General features: G+C 42.1%; 1 protein-coding gene across 1 annotated transcript in view; it reads left to right on the top strand.

Moving 5' to 3' along the window:
- The first annotated feature begins 15,606 nt into the window (after positions 1–15,606).
- The window catches only part of LAMC3 (laminin subunit gamma 3), an 85,262-nt gene continuing 76,042 nt past the window's right edge, over positions 15,607–24,826 (top strand). The window contains exons 1-5 of the mRNA XM_044659688.1: positions 15,607–15,985; positions 18,094–18,250; positions 19,220–19,286; positions 22,326–22,397; positions 22,450–22,525. Of these exons, the coding sequence (XP_044515623.1) occupies positions 15,607–15,985; positions 18,094–18,250; positions 19,220–19,286; positions 22,326–22,397; positions 22,450–22,525 (751 nt within the window). The remainder of the gene's footprint in view (positions 15,986–18,093; positions 18,251–19,219; positions 19,287–22,325; positions 22,398–22,449; positions 22,526–24,826) is intronic.

Here is a 24,826-nt window from a genome sequence, read left to right as displayed (position 1 = left end):
GAGGGAGAGAGAGAGAAACTGGAGTTTTCTGACTCCAGAGCTGAAATGCTTTCTACTATATCGTGCTCCTTCTCAAATGAACACCTTGATTCTAACCAGAATGAGCATATGCTCCAGGGCAACTCAGGGGCCCCTGCTACTTTTCAACAGTTATGGAGAAGGTAGTTAGAGCCAAGAATTACACTGAAATATTGGTTAACTTGAATGATCTCATTGCCTTTGAAATGACATCAGAAAAATATAAGGAAAGATGAATGAAAGTTTTGGATGAGCTGAAAGAAGCAATTTTGAATCTATCAGTTAACAAGAACCAATTCCAGGGTGAGGAAATTAAGTATATGAGTAATATCTCAACAAGGAGTGCATATTGACCTAGAGAAAATAAAAATACTTATTAGCTGACCAACCTCTCAGAATTAATTTTCTAGCTTTTTTGTGGCTGTTATCTCAAATATGTAAAAAAATAATGCTATGATAAAACACATGGATAGGATCTAGGAAGATCTAAAAGCAGAAGGACAAGAAAATCCTGACTCCTTCAACCTTCCTAGAGATCACTGACATGAGAAATACAAGCAAATTTTTAAGGATTTAGTCAATAGCCTCAGCCATGTACCAGTATTGAGCAATATAGACCCATTCAAACCCTTTGTGCTGAACATCAACACTAAGCTGGAAGACCTAGGAAGAATCAGACCAGACACTGATCATGGCGGCCATTAGAGGACTTACAAGCAACAAGACTTCTGGTATCCCATACAAAAACTAGTTCTTGGGGGCAGTTAGGTGGCTCATTGGATTGAAAATCAAGCCTAAAGATGAAAGGTCCTGGATTCAAATTTGGCCTCAGATACTTCCTAGCTGTGTGATAATGAAGGACTTCAAGAGAGCCAAAAAGAGGGGGCAGATCCTTGGGAACTTGGGCTCCATTTCCTAGAAGACATCTGATTTTGAGACTATGGTAGAAACTGAAGCTATGCAGCAGTGTGCTATATTTAAGATAATTGATCTTGCTAATTAAACATGCTAAGTGTCAGGAAGCATTTGCTGTTACCCAAAGCATTTTGCCATGAAGGCCATCCTTGATGACTTTGGACATTGAGTCAAGATGGGTCATTTGAGTTAGAACTCAATTTTTCTGACTCTCACCCCAAATCCTGCTTGTTAGATATGTGAAGACTCGTCTAGTTGAATATATCTAGCTGGCCACAAACTGTGTTACACATTCTATCCAGCCATCCTCCAGAATACCATGGCTTATTCAGTATGAGCATTTTGCTAACTTTGCCCTTCCAGCATGTACCGATACCACATGTCCCCATCTCTCGCTTTTGCTCTGAAAATGGAAATCGAGTCATTGCTTCTGAAAAAGGCAAAATGGTCAATAAACTTGTGGTTTCATTCATAATACTTTGAACTTCCTTTCCCTGGCCACCACTCTCCTAGAGATATTGTCCTCCCTTTTTAGAATATGAGCTTCTGTCCAGGTGTCCTGGAAAGTATCTGTAATCCCTGCTATTGGGAGAGGGGAGTGCAGGTGGGCTGCTTGAGTTGAGGAATTCTGAGCTGCGGGAGAGCTTAGTGTTCACTCTGAGTCTTGCAGTATTGGGGTGAGCCCTTCCTTCGGAGCTGAGAGCCATCAAGACTGCCAGAGGAGTGGGGAACCAACACAGGTTAGAAAGACAGAAAAGGTGAAAGCTTTCATTCCAATCAGCTTTAGGATAAAGGCTGTAAGTGGCCACTGTACTTTGGAAAGAGGAAGAGTGTAACTTCCTTGAGGGAAGGGACTATCTCATTTTTCTGTTTGTAGTTCTAGTACCTAGCACATTGTCTGGCATGTGGAAATCTCCAGAAGAAAGGAATGATGCCAGGATATTTACAGCCTTATCCCAGATCCAACCTCTGCAAGGAGCCTTTTCTGACTCTCCTTTATTCTAGTGCCTTCCTCTATTGACTATTCCAATTTATCCTGTATATAACTTGATTATACGTGTGTGTGTGTGTGTGTGTGTCTTTGTATATTTTCTCCCTTTTAGACTGTGAGCTCACTGAGAGTAGTACCCCTAGCATTTAGCACAGTGCCTGGCACATAGTGGTTGCTTATTAAATATATACATTTAAAAATTTTTAACTCTTACCTTCCATCTTAGAATCAATACTATGTATTGGTTCTAAGGCAGAAAAGTGGTAAGGGCTAGACCATGGGGGTTAAGTGACTTGCCCAGGGTCATACAGCAAGGAAGTATCTGAGGCCTAATTTGAACCTAGGACCTCCCATCTCTAGGTCTGGCTCTCAATCCACTGAGCCACCCAGCTGTCCCCTTAATAAATGTTTATTGATGGACCAACTCCTCCAATCATAACTTCATAGGTGAGAGTCCATCTAAGCCAAAATAGTCCTATAGCAAACGGGATCATAGATAAGAGCCTTTATATCTCCATTGTTAGCCAACCTTGAGTAGAATAGGAAACATTCTAATACCATATTCTCATCCCCATCAACCAGTTACTGTGCTCAAATACCCCAAAATATCCCTACCAATCATCATCCTAAAACTCCCCACCACCACCACACACCCCCAAAATGAGGGAACATGCCTGGCTCGATCAGAGATGGAATTTATCCTGTACCAAAGGGGAAAGCTGGAAAGTCACCTTTGGGAGCTGCCAGCCCATCACTTGAACCTAGGCAGAGATTTGGAGGGCCACATCACAGCACCCCACTTCATCCCCTGTCTCCAGCTGGCTATAAAGAACATCCTTTCATAAATCTCCCTTGCACATGTAAATCTTGTGTGGGGGTTCTTCCTTTTTCCATTTCCGATTGCACACACTGAATTACCACATCATGACTCATTTGGAAAGACCTTTGTTGCCAAATGTAGGCATTTAAAAAACGGGAAAAAGAAACTGATCAAACTGCTTTCGCATTTTAAAATTCCTCAGAATTCACACAGAGCCCTCATTTAAATTTCTCCAATGATGCCACACATTAATGACATAGAAGCTGTATACAGATCTATTAATCGATCAATAGTCACTTAATAAACCCTTGCTAGCTATGGAGATACTACAAAAACGAAACCATCCTTACTCTCAAAGAGCATATTGCCTTCAGTTATACTGGACTTCTTTCCCCGGCATAAATTGCATAATATACATACTTGACATTAGATACTAAGTCATCTCACCTTCCTTAACCTCAGTTTCTTCCTCTATAAAATAGGGATGTTGCTTAATGTGGTTTCGTATGACATCATATTTGTAATAGGTTTTGTATTTCTTGCCTTTTCAGTGTGTGGGGTTAAGGAAAGGAGAGAAGAGGTCAGTTCAAGTTTTTCTTTAATTGGTTTTAAAATAAAATTGTACTGAAATCTTTTTTATTTTCCACTGTGTCCCTCTCTTCTCTCCTTCCCTGAGAGCCATCCCTTATAACAAAGAAGAAGAAAAATTTAATGAAACAAAATCAACAAATTAAGCCAACCTATATATCCCAAAAGCCTGACGTGGGTGTCCACCTCAACAAACAGAGGGAGATGCGTCCTCTTTCTTCTCTGAAGTCAAGCTTGATCATTATAATTTAGCGACACTCAAAGAGGTTTGTTTCCTTGTAGTAGTGGCTGTTCTCACTTATTTACACTGTTATAGTCAGTGTGTACTTTGTTTCTCTGCTTCTGCCTAGCTTGCTTTGCATCAAGGCTTCTCCATAATAAGCGTCCTTGGACCCTCCCCTGGCTAGGACCACCAGGTAGGGAAAAAGAAAGTTGTTCAGTTCCTTTTCAGAGCTGCTCAGATTCTCTCAGCAAGAAGTCATTCAGTATTAGTGGAGTTTGAGTGGGTACAGCCATTTTATAAAGCAATTTGGAGCTACATACCCCCAAATTACTCAAGTATATATACCCTTTGACCCAACTAGACCATTCTTAGGCTTATGCCCCCAAAGAGATAAAAAAGGAGGAAACAAACTCAAATGTGCAAAAAATTTAGGGTAACTCTTTGTAGTATCAAAGGATGGAAATTGGGATTGAGGTGCCCATTAATTGGGAAATAGTTGAACAAATGATGGCATATGAATGTGATGGGATATATGTTGAAAGAAATTATGAAAGCAGTGATTTCAGAGAAACTTGGGAAGACTTACATAAACTGATACAGAAGGAAGTGAACAGATCCAGGTAATTTTACACTAACAACAACATTGTAAAGACAACTTTAAATGACTTAAATCATTGTACCTAATCAGTGCAAAATTGGCCAACCACAAATCCAGAGGACTCAGGATAGGCTCCACTATTCATATCCTGACAGAGAGATATAGATTCAAGATGAGGACAAGACATACATTTTTGGATGTTGACAATATGGGAATTAATTATGCATATTTCTCGTGTGGGTTTTCTGGCTGGCTTACCCACATGTCTGTCTTGGGTCCCAACCTCCAAGTATCCTTGAACTGTGTGCCAGGCCCCAACCTCATCCAGCTATAGCTCTCTTCCTGCTTCTCTCCATCCCCTGGAATTAGGAGTTGACCATGGATAACTGAAACTTCAAAAAGTAAAACATGACAAGGGAAAAGGGGAAGAATACTGTATTGCTAAGTAGTGAGATCAGGCCGTGAGTGGCAGCTGTATTTCCAACCTGAGTAAGATAGGAAGATGTGGTCAGGAAAAAAAATTAAATTAAAGGACCAAAAAAAGTCTCTTTTAGTATATGTCCACTATATCTAAGGAGATAATAGTTCTTGCATCTTCTCCCTCACATGTGAGCCCTTTATACCCCTGAAAGCATGAGACAAATGTTAGCTCTTACTATGCGCACACACCTACCATATACAAGGGCATGTATGCATATATATTGCCCACACACTTAGGGCATTTGTGCACATGCACATATCTGATCTCCTCAGTATCCTGGATGAAATGTGGCCCCTCCTCTGGTACCTACTTTGCTCTCCTGGGAGATTAGGAGCCTCAGTGAACTACCTAGACCAGGGAGAGGGAGCAATAGGTCTTCCCCCAAAATTCCAGGCTTCCAAGCCTTCCTTGTCAGCATAGGTCCTCATCCTCAGACTTAGCTGCACTCCAATCTTCAGCTCACCTGTTATTCATTCTTGTCATTTACCAATTTTAGAAGCATATGAGATCTTAGGATCATAGAGATAGAAGGGATATCAGAGGACATGTCATCTAACCCCCCTCATTTTACAGATGAGGAAACTGAGGTCTGAAGAATGCTGAAAGCTCAGAGCTGATAGAGATTTTTTTTTAATCAGCAAGCCTTGACTTTAGGGAGCTTACAACATTTACCCCGCTGGCCAGAATTAGAAAAGGGACATGTATGGGGAGGAAGCAACTTCTGAAAAGACTACCTCCTTCCCAAAGCTTTGCTGTGATGTCCTTCTCCAATCCCCCTTTCTGCCTCCCCTATTATTGTTTCCTTCTATCCCTACCAGGGTTGCCCCTCTATTCCTTTCCCTCTCTAGGGAGCCTTCCTGAGCCTGCCTTGGAGCCAATCTTCCTCAGAACCAGGGAATCTCTAATTCCATCAACAAGAGACTGACTTTCAAAGCATTCACATTCCTGGATTATCCATAGTGAGTGCCACACTGACTGCACCCTCTCCCAGACCTACTGCTGCCTAGACCTGGAAGGTAGGCATTAAGACTCAGTTGGAGGAGTAAGGGGGAGGGAAAGAAAGGCAGTGTAGACACAGTGTGGTGGAGTGGGGAGACCACAGAACATCCAATCACTATGCCCAGTGTCTAATCTAGGCATTAGTGCTGATGACCTGGTGGCCAGGGGCCTTAAGATTTGTAAAGGATGTCAGGATAGGGAGGGATATAGAAACTCTCTGCTCACCCAGCAGGTAGCTGATTAGAAATTCTAGGAATGGTGAGAGAGAGGAGCCTTAGAGCTGGTATTAAAATACCAGCATGGACCCATTCAAATGTTAAATTTCAGTTCTTCAAAGGATCCATGCAATGGATCTATTTAATCAATGAAGACTCTGCAAATTGCAAAATATTCATGCCTTCTCACCCTGTATGAGTCTGGCCTATGTCCTTCCATAAATCCCTTTTAGAGGACATCCAATGCCCTGGAGAACTTTTACTGGATCTTTTAATATTCTATGGGCACCATGGAAGCATTTGGGTTGCCCATTTATTTTCCCTTCCTCTTCATATCAGGCCAGCCCACCTCCTTTTCCAATCATATTTTTATTATATGATATCCCCTATATTTCTTGCATTTAACCCATTGGTATTAATATGCTATGGTCTACTTATGCCTACTATCCAGTTCTCCATTGTTCTTTGAATCATCCAATGAGTGAATAAATTAAAAGGTATATATTTAGCATTTATTCTGTGCCAATCACTGTGCTAAGGAATGTGGCTAGACATACAAAAGTTAAGACTATCCTCTGGCCTTAAGAATATTGTATTCCAATGGGAGAAATTATGCTGTAACAGAGTGGTGATCAGGGAGGGGTGTTTTGATTTGGAAAGTTACAGGGATGGTGAGTGGAGCCATAAGGGAGAACATGGACATACCCTTTCCAGTAGCAATAGCAATATTGATTTGTTATGGCCCCAGAGCTGGAGGGAAAAGGGGGGAGGTCAATAGACACAGCAATGGCAGGCAAGAAGATGGCCGAGGTGGAAAGTGAAGCATAGCTGAAGCTAGCTTGATGAAATGGGCTGTGGGAGACCCTCACCAGTCTGGGTTGTGTGAGACCCAGGACCCAGAGGCAGATCTCTGGTCCAGAGGGTGCAACAAAATTCTGATTCTTCTAAGACTCTAGAGCTATGTGATTCACAGTTGTATTGAATCACTGGAAAGATATTACTATTAAAAAGATAGGGTTTTACAGAAGAAAAACAACCACTTGATCACATGATTCAATGGGGTTATGACTGGGGATGTAGACTCTAAACAATCACCCTAGTGCAAATATTAATAATATAGAAATAGGTCTTGATCAATGACACACATAAAACCCAGTGGAATTGCACATTGACTATGGGAAAGGGATGGAAGGAAGGGAGGAAAAGAACATGAATCATGTAACCATGGGAAAATATCCTTAATTAATTAATTAATTAAATTGACTTTTAAAAAAACAGGGTTTTATGTGGATCCAGGAGTAACTTAAGATCACCAGATGTGCTGCAATCCAGATCACCCTTTTCCTCCTATTCAATTATTTCCATACTTTATCTTATTTGATTCTCACAATGACCTGTGAGGTCAATCAGTCAACAAACATTTATTAAACACCCACTATAGGCTATGTACTAGCTAAACACCAGACGTTTTAAAAAAGGGAAGAAATAGTCCTTTCTCTCAAGGAGCTCACAATATAAATGGAAGAGACATCATGGAAATAACTAGGTATTATTATTGTTTGCCTTTCATTTTGAAGAGAGCTGATGACATCATATGGTGATGTCTCGATTCAAGAATTATCAAAGTCCAGAGGCAAGACCAAAGTCAGGATGACTGGCGATGGTTTGAGATACAGAGGATGACCTTGGCATCTTCATTGTCTGACCAAACTATAGGAGTTCCACAGAGCCTGCTTCAGTCATATTCATGGCAGTTGGAACAAATTATTCTCATCTGCCCATTTCACCAGGGGACATGTAGGTACACATGAGTTATATAGATATAGATGACAGTAATCTGAAGGAGAAAGGCATTAGCGGTCTGAGGGACTGAGAGGCCTCCTACAGAAGGTAAAATTTGAGTTGAGTCTTGAAGAAAACCATAGAAACTATGAAAGTGAAGATGGAGAACATTCTAGACTTGGTGGGGGGCAGCCTGGGTAAAGGCATGGAGACTGGAGTTAAAGTGATCTCTCCAAAGAACTGCAAGTAGACCAGTACAGATAAGCACTACAGGCATTATTATCCCCATTTTAAAGATGAGGAATCTGAGGCTCAGAAAAGTTAATTGGCTTATCCATGGTCACCCAACTAACAGGTAGGATTCAAGCCCAGATCTCTCTTTATGCAAAGTTCAACATTCTCTCCCTGGCCCTTTTACTTTTCACTATTACTGGAATGGACCACAACACAAATGATGGTACAATGGTGAGAATGAATCTGGAATGCTCATGGGGCACTGACTCAAGACCATCCTGACTCAAAGATAGTACATAATGGTGGAAAAGTTTAAATTTGCTTGAGCTAGATTATGGAAGGCTTCAAAGGACTTAGTGGAGGAGCTGAATGCCATTTGATTAAAGTAGAAGTCACACCAGGCTCTTGAGCAGGAAAGTAACAAAATGAAAATGATATTTTAAAGCTCTAACACAGTGATTCCCAAAGTGGGTGCCACCACCCCCTGGTGGGTGATGCAGTGATCCAGGGGGAGCGGTGATGGCCACAGGTGTATTTATTTTTCCTATTAATTGCTATTAAAATAAAAAAATTTAATTTCCAGAGGCACTAAGTAATATTTTTTTCTGGAAAGGGGGCAGTAGGCCAAAAAAGTTTGGGAACCACTGCAGCTTTAGTGTGGGGCAAGGAGATCATATATATCAAATATAGGAGTTGTTCTAAGGGAATAAGAAGTTCAATTTATTGCATGCAAAAGTCCCATTTGCAACTTTTGCCCTTAGGATCCAACACCCAGGTGGACCAAACTTCCATTTAGAGTTTTGTTTGGGACGCACAGACAAGCTGGCAGCTTAGTAGCAGTGAAAGCAGAAACTGCTCTGATAATCCTTCCAAATCAATCTTTAAAAAGTGCCTCAAAATGACAGGAGTCAAAAACCAACAGTAAGAAGTAGGAAAGAGGCTCTCCCACTGAACATAACTTGAAAGGTAGGGAGAGAAAGAGAGAGAGAGAGAGTTAGTTAATTTTCATGGGATAAGGGGGAACCAGAAACAAAACTGCACACAGAAGAGTGCTTGCTGACCACCACTCCCTACTGTGCCAGGTTCTGAGCCTGAGCAGAGGCCAACTTCAGGATCCCTAGACCCTGCCTACACCAATAAGAGAGCACCCCATACCCCAGACCCACCCCTTGAAGTCCCAGGCCCTGGCACCAGCCTGAAGTAAGGCCTGGAAGTCCATAGTGCTTGGCCCTTTCAAACCTGTGCTATGATGAAGCCCTTAGCCCCAAGGCAAAATAGCTCAGAGTACTGAGCTCTGTAAGCCATCAGCAGAGGAGACAGCATCAGCAACTTGCAGAACTCCCAGTCCACAGGGGGAAAAAGGCTGGGAAAATGAGCAAAAAGTAAAAGAATCATCTAACTATAGAAAATTTCTATGGCAACAAAGAACAAGGCATAGAGTCAACAGGGGACAGTGAGATCCAAGCAACCATATACAAAACTTCAAAGAAAAATGGGGATTGGTATCAAGCACTAGAAGAACTCAAAAAGGAATTAAAAAATCAAATAATACAAGTGGAAGAAAAGTGGGAAAAGGAAATGAAAAGTAATACAAAAAGAAAATAACAGCTTAAAAGGCAAAATTGGTCAACTGGAAAAAGAGGCAAAAAAATCCAATGAAAAAAAGAGAGCCATGAAAAGTAGAGTGAACCAAATGGAAAAGGAGGATCAAAAGGTCATGGAAGAAATTCAGTCTTTAAAAATTAGAATTGGGCAAATAGAAGCTAATGACTTTATAAGACATCAAGAAATAATAAAACAAAATCAAAAGAAGAAAAATAGAAGAAAATATGAAATATCTCATTGAAAAAAACAATTGATCTGGAAAAGAGATCCAGGAGAGCCAATATAAGAATTATTGGGCTACCTGAAAGTCATGATAAAAAAATAAGCCTGGACATCATGTTATAAGAAATCAAATTATCAAACTGCTCTGATATTTGTGAACTAGAGGATAAAATAGATATTGAAAGAATCCACAGATCACTTTCTGCAATAAATTTCCAAATGACAATTCCCAGGAATATTATAGCCAAGTTCAAGAGCTCCCAGGCCAAAAATAAAGCACTGCAAGCAGCCAGAAAGAAACTATTCAGATATCTTGGAGTCCCAGTCAGGATTACACAGGATCTGGCGGCTTCTATATTGAAGGACTGGAAAGCTTGGAATATGATGTTCCCAAAGGCAAGGGAACTTACAACCAAGAATCACCTACCCATCATAACTGACTATATTCTTTCAGAGGAAAGTATGATCATTTAATAAAATAGAGGATTTACAAGCATTAATGAATAAGAGACTAGACTTAAACAGAAAATCTGATGTCCAAATACAAAATTCAAGAGAAGCATAAAAAGGTAAATAAGAAAGAGAAAAATATTTAAGAACTTCAATAAGGTCAAATTGTTTATATTTCTATATGCAAAGATATCTATAACTCTTAATTTTTTTTATCATTATCATAGTAGTTAGAAGGATTATATATAGATAGAGAATGTGGTAGTAAGGTGTTTAGGATGATACGCCAAAAATAATCTAGGGGTGAAAAAGAGGATTGCACTAAGAGAAATGGAAAGAGAGAAGTAAAATGGGGTAAATTATATCACATAAAGAGGCACAGGCAGGGGAAATTATTACAGTGGAGGGGAGGATGAGGGTGGTGATGGGTCATACTTAAACCTTACTCTCATTGGAACTGGCTAAGAGAAGGAAAAACAGCTAAAGTCTTATTTGCTAGGGGTAACAGGAAGAAATAGAAATAAAAGTAATTTGAAAAGTAAAGAGCTCTCTACCTTTGGAAAATATCAGAACAAATTGTCCTTATTCTTTCACCTACCTAAAAAACAACCGCATTCCACCTCACCCACCACCAGGCACGGCTGCCTATAAACTTTAGCCTGGATCCCTAGTATTCTCCCCAAGCTTTCTAAATTCACAGAGGTATAATCTAATCCATTGTATCTCTAATACTCCTTTACCTAAAGCAAGGAAAGAAAAAACATTATAGAGAAAGGAAACAACAGGGCTATGTGCTCTGACTTTTAGTCTCAGATAAGGAGAGTAAGGGACTGGTGGTTTCCTCAGCTGGTGACCTTAGAGTAGTTCTTACTCCTTAATTGAATAGGGAGAGAGGAAAAGAGACTGAGATTGAGTCACTGGAGTCTTTTGAAGGCACACCTAATTCTGGCTCAACAGCAAAACAAAAAACCTGCACTGAAATATGGCAAATGCAAAGGAAACAAGTCATAGAATACATATTTATGCTCCAAAGTCTTCATGAAAGACTGTATCAGTCGGTGTGTGCTGATCATTCTCGTAAGGGCTAGGCTTTCATCAGCTGGTCCCAAGATGCATATTAAATTGTAGCGGAGGCATGGCATGATGAGTTGAGGCACAAGGCAAGTCTTCCTCTTATAAATGCTAGCTCCCTGTTACAAATACTTGTCACCCTGAGCAAGCCAATTTCTCTGTGCTCTAGACAGAAGTGTCAGACACACATTGATCCTCAGAGAGGATCTAATTAGATTAAAAAGTAATTGGGAAATGCTTACCAAAATTAATTAAAAAACAATAAAGTATAAATAATGTTAATAAGTGATTTTCTAAGTCGGTGTGTGGACAACAGGAAACCCTATGTGCAGTCAGTGACCCCTTTCTAATTTGAGTTAGATACCCTGTTCTACATAAGTCTCTAAGATTGAAGATTCAAAGGAAGTTGTTAATCTTTAGTATAAAACATTTCCTCGGGGCAGCTGGGTAGCTCAGTGGAGTGAGAGTTGGGCCTAGAGACAGGAGGTCCTAGGTTCAAGCCCAGCCTCAGCCACTTCCCAGCCGTGTGACCCTGGGCAAGTCACTTGACCCCCATTGCCCACCCTTACCAATCTTCCACCTATGAGACAATACACCGAAGTACAAGGGTTTAAAAAAAAAAAAAAAATTTCCTCACCTCTGAATTCTCCTTACCAATGAAATCACAAGTTAGTCTCCATTCCTATTAGATTGCAAGCTTCTTGAAGACAGAGACTAGTTTCTTATCTTTGTGTCTCCCCCTAGAGCGTAGAACATAGTAAGTGTTTTGTTATCGTTCAGTCATTTTTCAGTTGTGTCTGACTCTTCTTGATTCCATTTGGGGTTTCTTGGTACAGATACTGGTTTGCCATTTTCTTCTCGGGTTTATTACCGATGAGGAAACTGAGACAAATGTGATTAAGTGATTTGCCCAAGGTCATACAGGTAGGAAGAATCTGAGATCAGATTAGAATTCAGGTATTACTGACTCCAGGCCCAGCATTCTATCTACTGCACCACCTAATAATGCCTGTTAAATTGTACTGTTGAATTTCTCATTAGATATTTATTCATTTGAACTAAATGAAAAGAGCATTACACTAGCATCAGATTGAGATTTTTCTCCCCAGTGAAATCAGAGGATTAGGAAAAATCAGTGAAAAAGGAAGTGTTCATGAAGGAAAGTATGAGGTAGTCTGAATAATTGTATTTAACATTTATTAATTCAAGAAACTTCTGTGAAAGCCCTGTGTTAAGGACTGGGGATATAGAAATGAAAAACATCTCAGTTCTTTCCCTGTAGAAACTGATGATCTACCAAAAGATATCCCAGGGACACAAATAAACTTGATATAGAATATGGGGGAGGGGATAGGAAGAAGGAAGAAGCATTTATTTATATTAATTGCCTCATTGCTGTTAGTCATGTCCAGCTCTTCCTCACCCCATGGGCTATAATGTCTTTAAGGTTTTTTATTTTGTTTTCTTTTGTTTTGTTTTTTTAATTCCAAATGTTACAAAACCAATTAAAACAAGCATTTCTATATACAAAGAAAAAGAAGATTGTACATAAATGAAATCATAAGTACATTATATATTTAGCTCACTTTTCTTCATATTTATAAAATAAATCCCTTCTATAAGTGTCCCAGCGGCTCCCCACCCTCCCCAAATCATAAAAAGTTTTGTCTGAAAGACCAACATGTTCGTATAAATTAAGCCTTTTATGTTTTCACCTTTCAGTTCGCTCTTTGGAGATAACATTCACGATTTATTCTTCCAGTATTAATTCTATAGCTATGCATGTTGTTCTCTTGGTTCTGCTCATTTCACTGTTCATTATCCCATGTAGTTCTTTCCAAGTTTGTTTCTTTAATTTGCCTTCTCGTTGCTTCTTATGGCACAGTAATATTCCATCACAAGCATATACCACAATTCGTTTAGCCATTTTCTAATTGATGAGCATCTCCTCAATTTCCTAGAACTGCTATTAAATATTTTAGAACACATAGATTCTTTTCCTTTTTCCCTGATCTCTGAGAAACAGACCCAGCAATGGTATTTCTGGGTCTAAGGATATACACAGTTTTTTAATTCTCTGGGTCTAATCTCCAAAATGGTTAGCTCAATTCACAGTGTGGTCTGTGGGGTCACAAAGAGTCAAACATGATTGAATTACAACAAGAATTCATCAGATTGGGCAACTGATTGGATTTGAGAGAAAAGAAGAAATTAAAGATGACTAAGTTTTGTTTGAATTGGTTGTGTAACTGGAAAAATGATGGAGATATTAAAAGTAATAGAAAGAGGGGGCAGCTGGGTAGCTCAGTGGATTGAGAGCCAGGCCTAGAGATGGGAGGTCCTGGGTTCAAATCTGACCTCAGACACTTCCCAGCTGTGTGACCCTGGGCAAGTCACTTGACCCCCATTGCCTACCTTTCCCACTCTTCTGCCTTGGAGCCAAAACTCAGTATTGACTCCAAGATGGAAGGTAAGGGTTTTAAAAAAAAAAGTAATAGAAAGACAATTAGGTAGCACAGTGGATATATCCGAGCATCAGCCCTGGAGATGAGAAGTCCTGACTTCAAATCTGACCACAAACAATTCCTAGCTGTTTGACCCTAGGCAAGTCACTTAATCCCAATTGCCTAGCCCTTTCTGCTCTTCTGTTTTAGAACCAATACTGAATATTTAAACCCTAATAGAAGGATAGAGCTTAAAAAAAAAAACAGTAATAGGGAAGTTGAGAGAAGTCCAAGTTCTGAAGAGTTGGGTTGAGAGTGATAATCCCCCTACTCAGTCAACCTAAATCAAAAGTCAATGTAGGCTTTCTATTGACTCTAAGATAAATACAGGCTCTTCCATTTAGTCTTTAAAGCCATGTAACCTGGCCTCATCCTATCTTTCCAACCTCATTAGATATTATTCCTACAATCCAGCCAAACTGGCTTTCTCTCCGTTCATCCCTCATGGCACTCCATCCCGTCTCCTTGCTTCTGCACTGCTCTTGGGATGCCCTCCCTAATTACTTCTGCCTCATAGAATCCCTCTAACCCTTTAAGATTCAGCTCAAACACTGCCCTTTGCATAAAGATTTTCCTGTTCCCTCCAACTGCTAATGCCCTCCCTTCTAAACAACCTTCGATTGAAGGGGTCCAAGGGGGACTAGCACCTCTGCTGTGAGGGCTCGCTGAGCCCTCTTCAGGGCCATTCATCCACCTTTGGTGTCCACCTCCCCTCAACTTGCACTTGGGGCTCCAAGAAGCTATAGCATGCACAGCAATGGTCACGCCACAGTGAAACCTTTAACAGTTGGGCTAAACCAGGCTGTGGGTATCTAATAGGTCTTGAACCCATTAGTAAATAAGTTTGGGGAGTGTCTACCCCAAGCATGTAAAGACTTCTCTTGGTGGAACAGGCACACGAGAACAATTTATTCCAGTGACCATGAAGGTGGCTGAAGCAGGCCCTGTGGAGTCCTTAGAGCTTGCTTGGTCAGACGCTGAAGAAGCCAAGATCATCTTCTGCATCCCAAGCCATTGCTAGTCATCTTGACTCTTGACCTGCCGCTGGACTTCAATGACTCTGGAAGAGAAAGAGGTTGAGGACTTGGTGCAACTCTGCCTCGCTTAAATCCAATTTATGGGTGAGTCAAGACATCACCTATGTTGCCACTGGTTCTCCTCAAAAATAAAAGACAAACGACAGATTTAACTACCTTGTTCCTAAACCTATATATCTATATGTTTATTCATTTTATTTTTATGCTATATATTTATATATGTACTTCTTGTCTCCTTCATTCAAAAGTAAGCTCCTTATATATAGAAATTGTTTCATTCCTTAGATTTGTATCCCCCAAACCAAGTACAGGACCTGACACATTGTAGATGCTAAATGAATACTTATTGATTCATTCAGAGACTCCTAGATTTGTCTATTGGGAAGTCTCTAATCCATGTTCTCCTGTGAATAGTAAGGGCTTATGTATCATTAATTTTACTATTATTATTTTAGTTTCACTGTCTTTTTCATTTTAGGAGTAATTATGACAATCATCTCATTTTACGTAAGAGGAAACTGAGGCTCAAGTGGGGAAGGCAATCTTTCCAACATTCTACAGCAAGCAGAGAGCACAGTGGGGATTTGAATTCTGAGCTCTGGAAAGGCTAATCAGCAACTTCCACCTTGTTTCAAGATCAGAAAGCAAAGGGAAAATTCTAACCAGTCTCTGAGCTAAGAAGACCAGGTCTTTGGGCATTCCCAGCCACGTCCACAAGATGGAACTGAGCGCGAGGGAAAAGGCCCCTCTTGTGGGAGAAAAAAGAGTGCCTGTCTTGCCTGGAGGAGGGACCTAGAGCCCAGTCCCAAGTGAGTAAAGACAACACAAGGAGAAGACATTCTGAGTCTTCACCATGGAAGAGTTTCTCAGCCTCTCTCTGGGGATCTTGCTCTGCCTGGGTCTCAGACTGGTCCATGGGGGCATGGATGCGTGCTATGATGGGCAAGGACACCCACAGCGTTGTCTGCCTGTGTTCGAGAATGCAGCATTTGGCCGCCAGGTCCAGGTGACCAACACATGTGGCAGCCCACCCGAAGAGTACTGCCTCCAGATGGGCGCCCCTGGAGACACTAAGCTGTGCCACCTCTGTGATGCCAGTGACCCAGACCACCACCACAATGCCTCCTACCTGACTGACTTCCACAGCCAGGAAGAGAGTACTTGGTGGCAGAGCCAGTCCATGGCTTTTGGGGTCCAGTACCCCAACTCGGTCAACATCACCCTACAGCTCGGTAAGTACAACCACATACTCCCTCCACTGCCTAGAATTTCCATTTCACTGCCTCCCTATCAAATCCTGAGCACTACTAGACTCTAGGTCCAGAGAAAGTGATAATAGAAGCTTTTCAGACAACACAATTGTTGGGGCAAGATCTGAAGAACTGGGCAGGGTAGGGGGAGGCAGGAGGGGATAGTGGACTGGGGCAGAACTTGGAGGGAAGGTTTCTGTTTCATTGAAAATGGGGGAGTTTTCCCTTTCTGGCTCCCCCCTCCCTCTTCTTCCATCCCTCCCATGGAAGTCAACATTGGGCATTTGGCTGGTCAGGATGAAGAACAATGGTATTTCCCTCTGTGCCCGCCACATAGGGCAGAAGTCAAAATGATCTTTTTTGCACTGGCATATAAAGTGAAGTCTTCTACTCCAGAGTGGGAATGGGAGTTCTTTGCAAAGCAATGGTAGATGGAATTAAGTTTTCCCTGTACTGAGTGGCTATCTTTGCTCACCTCTGAACTGCCTATACTCAGAATTTATGATGGGTGAATGGACTATCTATGATGGGATATATACATACATTTATATACATGCGTGTGTGTGTGTATTTGTATGGTTAGAGGTGGGGGATGCTAGGCAGGGATTCTTAATCTTTTTTGTATCATGGATCCTCCAGTCTAGTGAAACCTTATGTACTGTTTCTAAGAATTATGTTTTTAGGGAGTGGCTAGGTGGTACAGTGGATAGAGTGCCAGGCTTGGAGTCAGGAAGTCCTGGGTTCAAATCTGGCCTCAGACACTTCCTAGCTAGGTGATTTTAGGTAAGTCACTTAACCCCTGTTTACAAAAAAAAAAAATTTAAACATATAAAAAGAAATATATGGGATAAAATAATAAACCAACTCTAATGAAAAACAGTTATAAAAACATTAGTTTTAAAAATTCATAGATTCCCAGGTTAAGAACTTCTGTGCTAGGGAAAAGATTTGGTCTTCTGGGAACCAAGTAATTAAAATAATAACCCATCTGGGTGCTACCCACCCCACGACATCCTCAGAAAAACATCAAAAATCTGTCATTATTTATTTGGGCCAAGAACAGCCTGATCTACTATAGTTCCAGATCTGGCAGTTATCCCAAAGAGGGCTAACAAGGACTCCCCAGATGGGACCGGAGTCTCTACAGGGCCAAAGCTGCCCGGAAGCAGGAGAGATATAGGTCCTGGACCTGCGGAGGTGGGAAGCTGGAGAATCTGGCCTGGGCCCAGGACTAAGGGGGAAGGAATATGGAATCTGGGACAGGGAATGGGGATAAGAATTGGGAGGGAAGCGGGGGAAGACATTGTTTTCACGTCAGAGATGCTGGTTTCATTAAATGGGTTACATGTGTCTCTGAAACCCTAGGGACTCTTTATGAATGAGGAATGGAGCAAAGGCAATGGTATCCAAATTCCTGGACTCTGCTGTGTCCCCCATTTAGCCAGGTCTCCTCTTGCCATGCTATTTATTCTGTACCACCCAATATCTGGCCATTATATTGTGGAATATTTAACCCCATTATAAAAGCCTAAAATCTTTGTTTTCCAATCAGCGAGGAGTATAAAATGAACACATTCATTGTAAGGTGGTTAAAAATCCCTAAAACTAGGGGGCAGCTGTGTGGCTGAGTGGATTAAGAGCCAGGCCTAGAGACAGGAGGTCCTGGGTTCAAATCTGAACTCAGACACTTCCTAGCTGTGTGACCCTGGGCAAGTCACTTAACCCCCATTGCCTACCCTTACCACTCTTCCGCCTTGGAGCCAATACACAGTATTGATTCTAAGACAGAAGGTAAGGGTTTAAAAAGAAATTCCTGAAACTTCACTAAAGCAGGATTACAGAACAAATTTCATATTTCATATTTTAATACACCACAAAATGGAGCCAGGCCCAGGCCCTGATATTAAGGAGAAATAGAATGTGGGCCTATGTTGACCTTGAGTAGATGCCAATAGATTTCCACTGAAGCTAGGAAGAGGTGAGATTGTGAAATATTTGGGGAGAACGGAGGACCATTTGTCATCATGCTGTTGTCAGAACCACCACCCACTCTTTGGTCTCCCTCCTAAGGATGGGGCTCCATGTGGAAGGTTCAAGGCCAAGACCTGAGCTGAACAACAGAACCAGCAGAGCAAGCGAGCTCTTGGTTCAGCGTAGACGGCCCACGGTGGGGAGATGGGACCTCGTCCTTTGGCCTGGCTTTCTGGCCCGGGGATGGATGGGGATCTTAGAGGAGGAGGATAAGAGGTCAGTCCTGATCAGGGATCCCCAGGGAGAGTGGGGTGAAGGACAGAAGTGAAAGGAGGCAGGACGGGCAGAATGGGATGGAGGTCGCTGCTTTCCCAGCCCCCTGCAAGCTCGCAGACATCTGTTCCAAATCCCCAAGCTGTTAGGCCTAGCCTTGCTGTCTGGGATGAAAGGCAGTAGTGTCTGGCCAGCTCCCAGCACTTCCAGTGAAGGGTGAGAGAAGCCTGGGTCCTTTGCTTGGTAGAAGAGGGATGGACGAAGCAGGTTCATTCATTCATTCATTCATTCATTCATTCATTCATTCATTCATTCAATAAATATTATTGAGTGTCTACAAAGTACTAGATATTGACAAAGACATAAAATTGGATAAGACATAGTGCGTGCCTGCAAGGAGCATACATTCTAGTAGGAATGGTAAGATAAATGCACAAATAATCATCACTTGGGGGTATATGATTAATGACATAAGAGAAATATGAATGAAGTATTATTATAAGAGCTGGAGGAGACGAGATCACTCCCATTAGAGACCAGGAGGGAAGGCTTCATGGAGGCAATGACATTTCAGCGAGACTTTGAAGAATGGTTAAATAGTCATTGGTTCAAGGGGCAGTTAGGTGGTTCAGCAGATAGAGCACCAGCCTGGAGATGGTAGGTCCTGGGTTCAAATATGACCTCAGACACTTCTTAGCTGTGTGCCTCTGGACAAGTCATTTAACTTCAATTGCCTAGTCCTTAACACTCTTCTGCCTTGGAACTGATATTTAGTATCAATTCTAAGACAGAAGGTAAGGGTTAAAAAAAATTTTTTAAGCCATTGGTTCAGAAGAGTGTGATAAAAGAATATTCAGGGGTTAGTGGGGGAAACAGTAGGAGCAAAGACACAAAGATGAGAAAGCACATGGCATTTGCAGGCAATGGGAAGTATATCCATTTGGCCATTAGCTTAAGGTCCTGTTTATATAGGAAAGTCGATTCAGAGTCAGAGCTAGAAGGGATCTCAGGCCATCCAGTCCAGCCCCTCACTTTAGAGGTAAGAAAACAGAAGCCCCAGAGAGAATCAATAACGTGCCCAAAGTCACACAAGTAAAGAGTGAGTGACAGACTATACATCTGAACCCAAGTCTTCTGACACCCCTAGACAGTGGTCTATTCCACTTGCTTCCATAGGAGATAAGATAAGGAGATAGAAAGTCCAGGGCTAGATTGTGAAAGGCCTTGAATGCCACACTGAAGAATTTGAACTTTACTAGGTAGGAAATGGGGAACCTCTATGCTATAGTGTGATGTGTGGTATGGTGTGTGTGTGTGTGTGTGTGTGTGTGTGTGTGTGTTAGAGACAGAGACAGAGAGACAGAGACAGAGAGGTAGAGACAGAAATAGAAAGAGACAGAGAGACAGAAACAGAGACAGAGACACACAGAGAGAGACAGAGAGACAAAGAGAGAGAGACAGAGACAGAGAGATAGAGAGAGACAGAGAGACAGAGAGAGAGTAATCTGATCAAACTTATGTTTTAGGAGTGTTAATCTGGCAGCGAATACAGGATGAATTGTAGAGAGAAAGGCCAGAAACAGGAAGATGAGTTAGGAAGCTATTGTAATAGTTCTGGTGAGAGGTAATGAAAGCCTGAATTTACAGTGGCCATGGGAATAGAAAGGAAGAAAGAGGAATATTGCAGAGCTATAATGACAGGATAAGGAAATTGACTGCATGTGGAGGGCAAAGGGGAAGAAGAAGCCTGGGTGAATAGGGGTATTATTGAGAAAAAATAGTGTGGAACATCATGGGGTTCCTAGAGGACTATATCCTGGATATTTCATTTTAGAGAAAGGAGATCTGAGATCTAATAATTAATACATTAGGTAAATCTTTTAACTTCTCAGGCCCTTAGTTTCCTTATCTCTAAAATGGGAACAATAATAGAAGCTCAAAATAGAATCACAAGGGGACAGTTGGGTAGCTCAGTGGATTGAGAGCCAGGCCTAGAGACGGGAGGTCCTAGGTTCAAATCTGGCCTCAGACACTTCCTAGCTGTGTGACCTTGGGCAAATCACTTCTTGACCCCCATTGCCTACCCTTACCACTCTTCCACCAAGGAACTAATACACAGAAGTTAAGGGTTTAAAAATATAAAAACAAAAAAAAATTAAAAAAAAAATAGAATCACAAAATCACAGAAAATCTCAGACTCGAAGAGAATCTCAGGGCCTATATGGTCCAACCTATATCTGAATATAAATCCCCTCTACACCAACTATGATAAGCGATCCTCCAGATTTTGCTTGAAAACTTATAATTAGATGGAATCTACTTCTGGAATCAGTCCATTCCTCTTTTGGATAACTGTCATTTATTGGTGCCCCTGATTCAAGTCTCTCTCCACTCCAAGCCATCTTACAGACCACTGCTAAAGGGATTTTCCTAAAGTGTAGATCAGACCAGATCACCTTCTATGACTCAATAAATTCCAGGGTCTCTTTCTGTTAAGATCAGACTATTCTGTTTGATGCTTAAGGCTCTTCACAATCCAACCCTTTCCTATATTTCTAGTGCCCTCAAACATGATTCCCTTCCATGCCCTCAGTGGTCCAGTCATACTGGACTATTTGTTGTTCTCACATATAACACTCTATCTCCTATCTCCATGTTTTTGTACTGACAGTTCCCCAAGCCTGGGATGCATTTCTTCTTCATTTCCACCTCCTAGAATTCCTGGCTTCCTTCAAGACTCAACTCAAATTTTACCTTCTACGGAAAGGTCTTTCCCTGCTTCCCATCTGCCAGTGCCTTCCCTTTTAAGGTCACCATACACCTATTCTGCATGTACATGTATTTGGCTATATATGTTCATATATTGTCTCCCCCATTAGACTGTAAACTTCTTAAGGGCAGGTCTCATATTCCCTAGCATGCAATAAATGCTTGATAAATGTCTTGTGAATGATTAAAAATATTTTCCTTGAGCAGACCTCTTTGCAACTTTGACAAGTTTCTCCTAGTTCTGCCCCCTAGCATTGAGTAGCACAAGTACAATCCCTCTTCCACGGGAGAATCCTACAAATACAGCTTTCATCTTCACTAGTAAGTCTTCACTTCTTCCCCAATTCTTTCATCTGATCATTATAAGATAAGATTTCAAGGCCCTTCACCATTCTGGTCTTTCCATTTTGGATGTCTTCCAGGATGGAGGTCCTTTACCATCTTGGTCATCCTATTCTAGATGCCCTTCGGGATAGAGAGCTTTCACTATCCTGGTCACCTCTTTCTGAATGCCCTCCAGGATGAAGGTCCTTTACCATCTTGGTCATTCTATTCTAGATGCCTTCCAGGATGGAGAGCCTTCACCATCCTGGTCATTCCATTCTAGGTGCTCTCTAGGATGGAAAGTCTTCACTGTCTTGGTCACCCCGTTCTAAATGTTCTTCAGGATGAAGACTTTCCCCATCCTGGTCACCCTATTATGGATGCCCTCCAAGATGGAGGTCCTTCACCAACGTTGGTCATTCTATTCTAGATGCCATCTAGAATGGCTGCCCTACTGTCTTGACCCAGAGGATCATATGAGATCATATATGGAAACTCAATGAAAAGTGTGTGCTATGCAAATTAAGTGCTACTAGTAATTGTTACTATTACTGAGCATCAAATTTGCATGAAAGTGCATCTCTCTCAACCTGATTTCCCCCAAAGAGATGATCATGCTGCTGTTCATTAGCATCTGGTCTCATGCTGCCATCACTCTGAACACACACACACACACACACACACACACACACACACACTTTCCCTCTCACACATGGAAGAATTAAAAGAAGACTGGAGTCAGAGAACCTGGGTTTGAATCTCACCTCTGCTACCCCCTACCTATGGAATCCTGGGTAGGTCATTTCCCCTCCCAGTCCTCCTTTTCCTCCTCTGTAAAATGAAAGAGATGTACTTAGTAATCTCTACAATTTTTGAGCTCTACAAATAACTTGCTTTAGGGTTAGCCTCTTTGCCTTGACCCTACAACTCTGTTTCAGGAATGAGTTATCCCTGGTAACCTGACAGTCCCTTGCTCTTGTTCTAGAGTGAGGCAGTAATAGCATCAACCCAGGTCTTGGAGGATCTGCTTCATGGCCGAGCTTCTTTGGTGGAGAGGGTGGGCAGTCTGCTTCCCCTCTGTTCCCAGCCAACATGTCCATATGCCCTAGTTTTCAAAAGGACTCCCAATTAATAAGCCATCCTTGGGAGAGGTCAGATGGTCTCTACCAAATAGCCCCCTGCTCCATCTGTTGGCCTGCATGGTTTCAGGGTTATGGTCCAAGTTAAACTTGCTGTCCTGACTAAATTTGACCTAAGAGTGTCCTGGAATCACATCATTTAAGCTCTTTGGCCTTGTCTTGGAAGTGATCTTGGGGTCGGTGGAGTCCAACCCCCTCATTTTACAGATAAGGCATCTGAGGCCAAGAAAAATGAGATGACTTGCTAGAGGTCAGCCAAAAAATAAGCCAATAAGGCCGGACATGACCCAGAATTCTCCAACTTCCCGCTGTCCCATGAACCTACAAAAAGGTTTCTCCTAGGCAGAGGGTTTTTTCCTCTGGGAGGGCCATGAAGTGAAATGAGATATGTTAACAGCAGAAAAACAAGAGACAATTATTCCTTTGCTCCAGGAGCCAGACTCACCCCTCACCACCCCAGGAGAAGGCCTAGGATACCCCGTGACAAGCAGTGAAGGACTGACACTACAGTTTCCTCTACCCAAAGGGATGACTGTATATGGAGCTGGGAAGTGGAGCCCTGGACATTGGGAGCTGGGCTGCCTTAGAGAACAGCATCAGCCCAAATGGCTGGTAGAGACCTCCCCCAGCCCTGCCTCTTCCCTTCCTCCCCCCCCCCAACTTTTGTCTCTAGTCTAGCTTTATTTGCTTTGGAAACTTGGTGGGGGGCCAGGGGACAAGCTCCCTCCTCTCTGCTCCCTCCAAATTTGGGCTGGAATGCTGGGTCCTGGGCAGGTCTATTGGGTCGGATCAGGGGTTGTTTGTTGACACGACACCCCCAGTGGGCGGAAATAGCCCAGCCGGTTGTCCCCTGATTCCTCCTTTGTACTGGCCTTAGCAGAGGCCCTTCCTGGGTTGGCTGCTTCTGCTCTTCTCTTCCTCCCCAGACAGGACAAGGGGTTCCAAGGGGCTTTGGGAATCTCCCAGGACAAACCTTTTCACTCTTCCTCCTTCTAAGCCTGCTGTGCAGAGACTCAGCTGGGCTAGAGGCCTGCGGAGTAGAGGACATGATCCTGTAGGAAAACCACAAGGAGCATCCCCAGAAAGAAATGGGAAAGCCTCGGAAGAGCCTCAGCCAAGCCCAGGGACCCAATGAAGGGCTCTTAAAAGCCCAGAGGGGAAGGAGAGCTCAGAGTCCAGAGCCAAATAGCTCGAGACAGTGGGAATAGAGGAGAAAGAGCATGGAATTTGCAGACAACAAACCTACAGGAGAATCTGGCCTCTGGTCCTCATTATTTGTGTGACCTCAGGCAATAATGAAGAGAGCTCACAGCCCTCTGATGCTTCAGGCTTGGCGTTATTAATTATATACATCTATTTGATTTTTATTATTATTATTATTATTATTATTATTATTATTATTATTATTATTCCATAGGGCTTATTATTATCCTCTGCATGTTACTTTCTGCCTCTCGTCTCTGTGTCTTTACAACAGACTGTCTCTCTCTCTCTCTCTCTCTCTCTCTCTCTCTCTCTCTCTCTCTCTCAGGGCTTTGGCTCAAGCTGCTCCGTCAGGATTTTGCTGCTTTTATCCAAGCCCCGCAGGACATGTGGGATTCATCCAATCCTGATCCGTTTCCTCTGCTAACACCTAGCTTACACTTTAGATTGACTCGGTCAATAAAGCCTAGGCCTCATTTACACTCGGATCACACACTGGGTTGCTCCAATATGGAATGTGATCAAAAGGCATTCTAACAAAGTGAGGATGCTGGCATGGAGAGTGGCTTGTTATAATCACACTCGAATGCCATTCTCTTGTAAGGTGGTATGTTGCACTTTGTTATTCGGTCGTGTCCCATTTTTTGTGACCTCATCATGGAGTTTTCTTGGCAAAAATTCTGGAAAGGTTTGCCATTTCTTTCTCCAAATGGTTAAAGGCAGAAGTTAAATGACTTGTACAGGGTCTCACAACTAGTAAGTATATGAGGTTGGATTTGAAATCAGGCCATCCTAACTCCAGATCCAGAGCTCTATTCACTGAGCCACCCAGCTGCTTCAATTATTCGTGTTTATTTCCTCTCTTTACTACACTGTAAGTTCCATGAAGACAGGGGCTTTATCTAATGGATACTTTTGAGTCTCCTCCTATACCTAGCACAAGACACTACCTAAAACAGGTGTTAAATGAGTGTTTCTTTAAATAAAATAAAATGGTGGGGGGTGGGGGGGAAGCAGCTGGGTAGTTCAGTGGATTGAGAGTCAGGCCTGGAGATGGGATATCCTGGGCAAGTCACTTAACTCCCATTGCCTAGCCCTCACCACTCTTCTTAGAACAAATACATAGTATTAATGAAAGAAAGAA

Source organism: Gracilinanus agilis, chromosome 2 (genome assembly GCF_016433145.1).
Source record: "Gracilinanus agilis isolate LMUSP501 chromosome 2, AgileGrace, whole genome shotgun sequence".
Classification (NCBI taxonomy): Eukaryota; Metazoa; Chordata; class Mammalia; order Didelphimorphia; family Didelphidae; genus Gracilinanus; species Gracilinanus agilis.
Note: the sequence above shows the minus strand (reverse complement) of the source record. Positions and strands in the feature narration are given on the sequence as shown.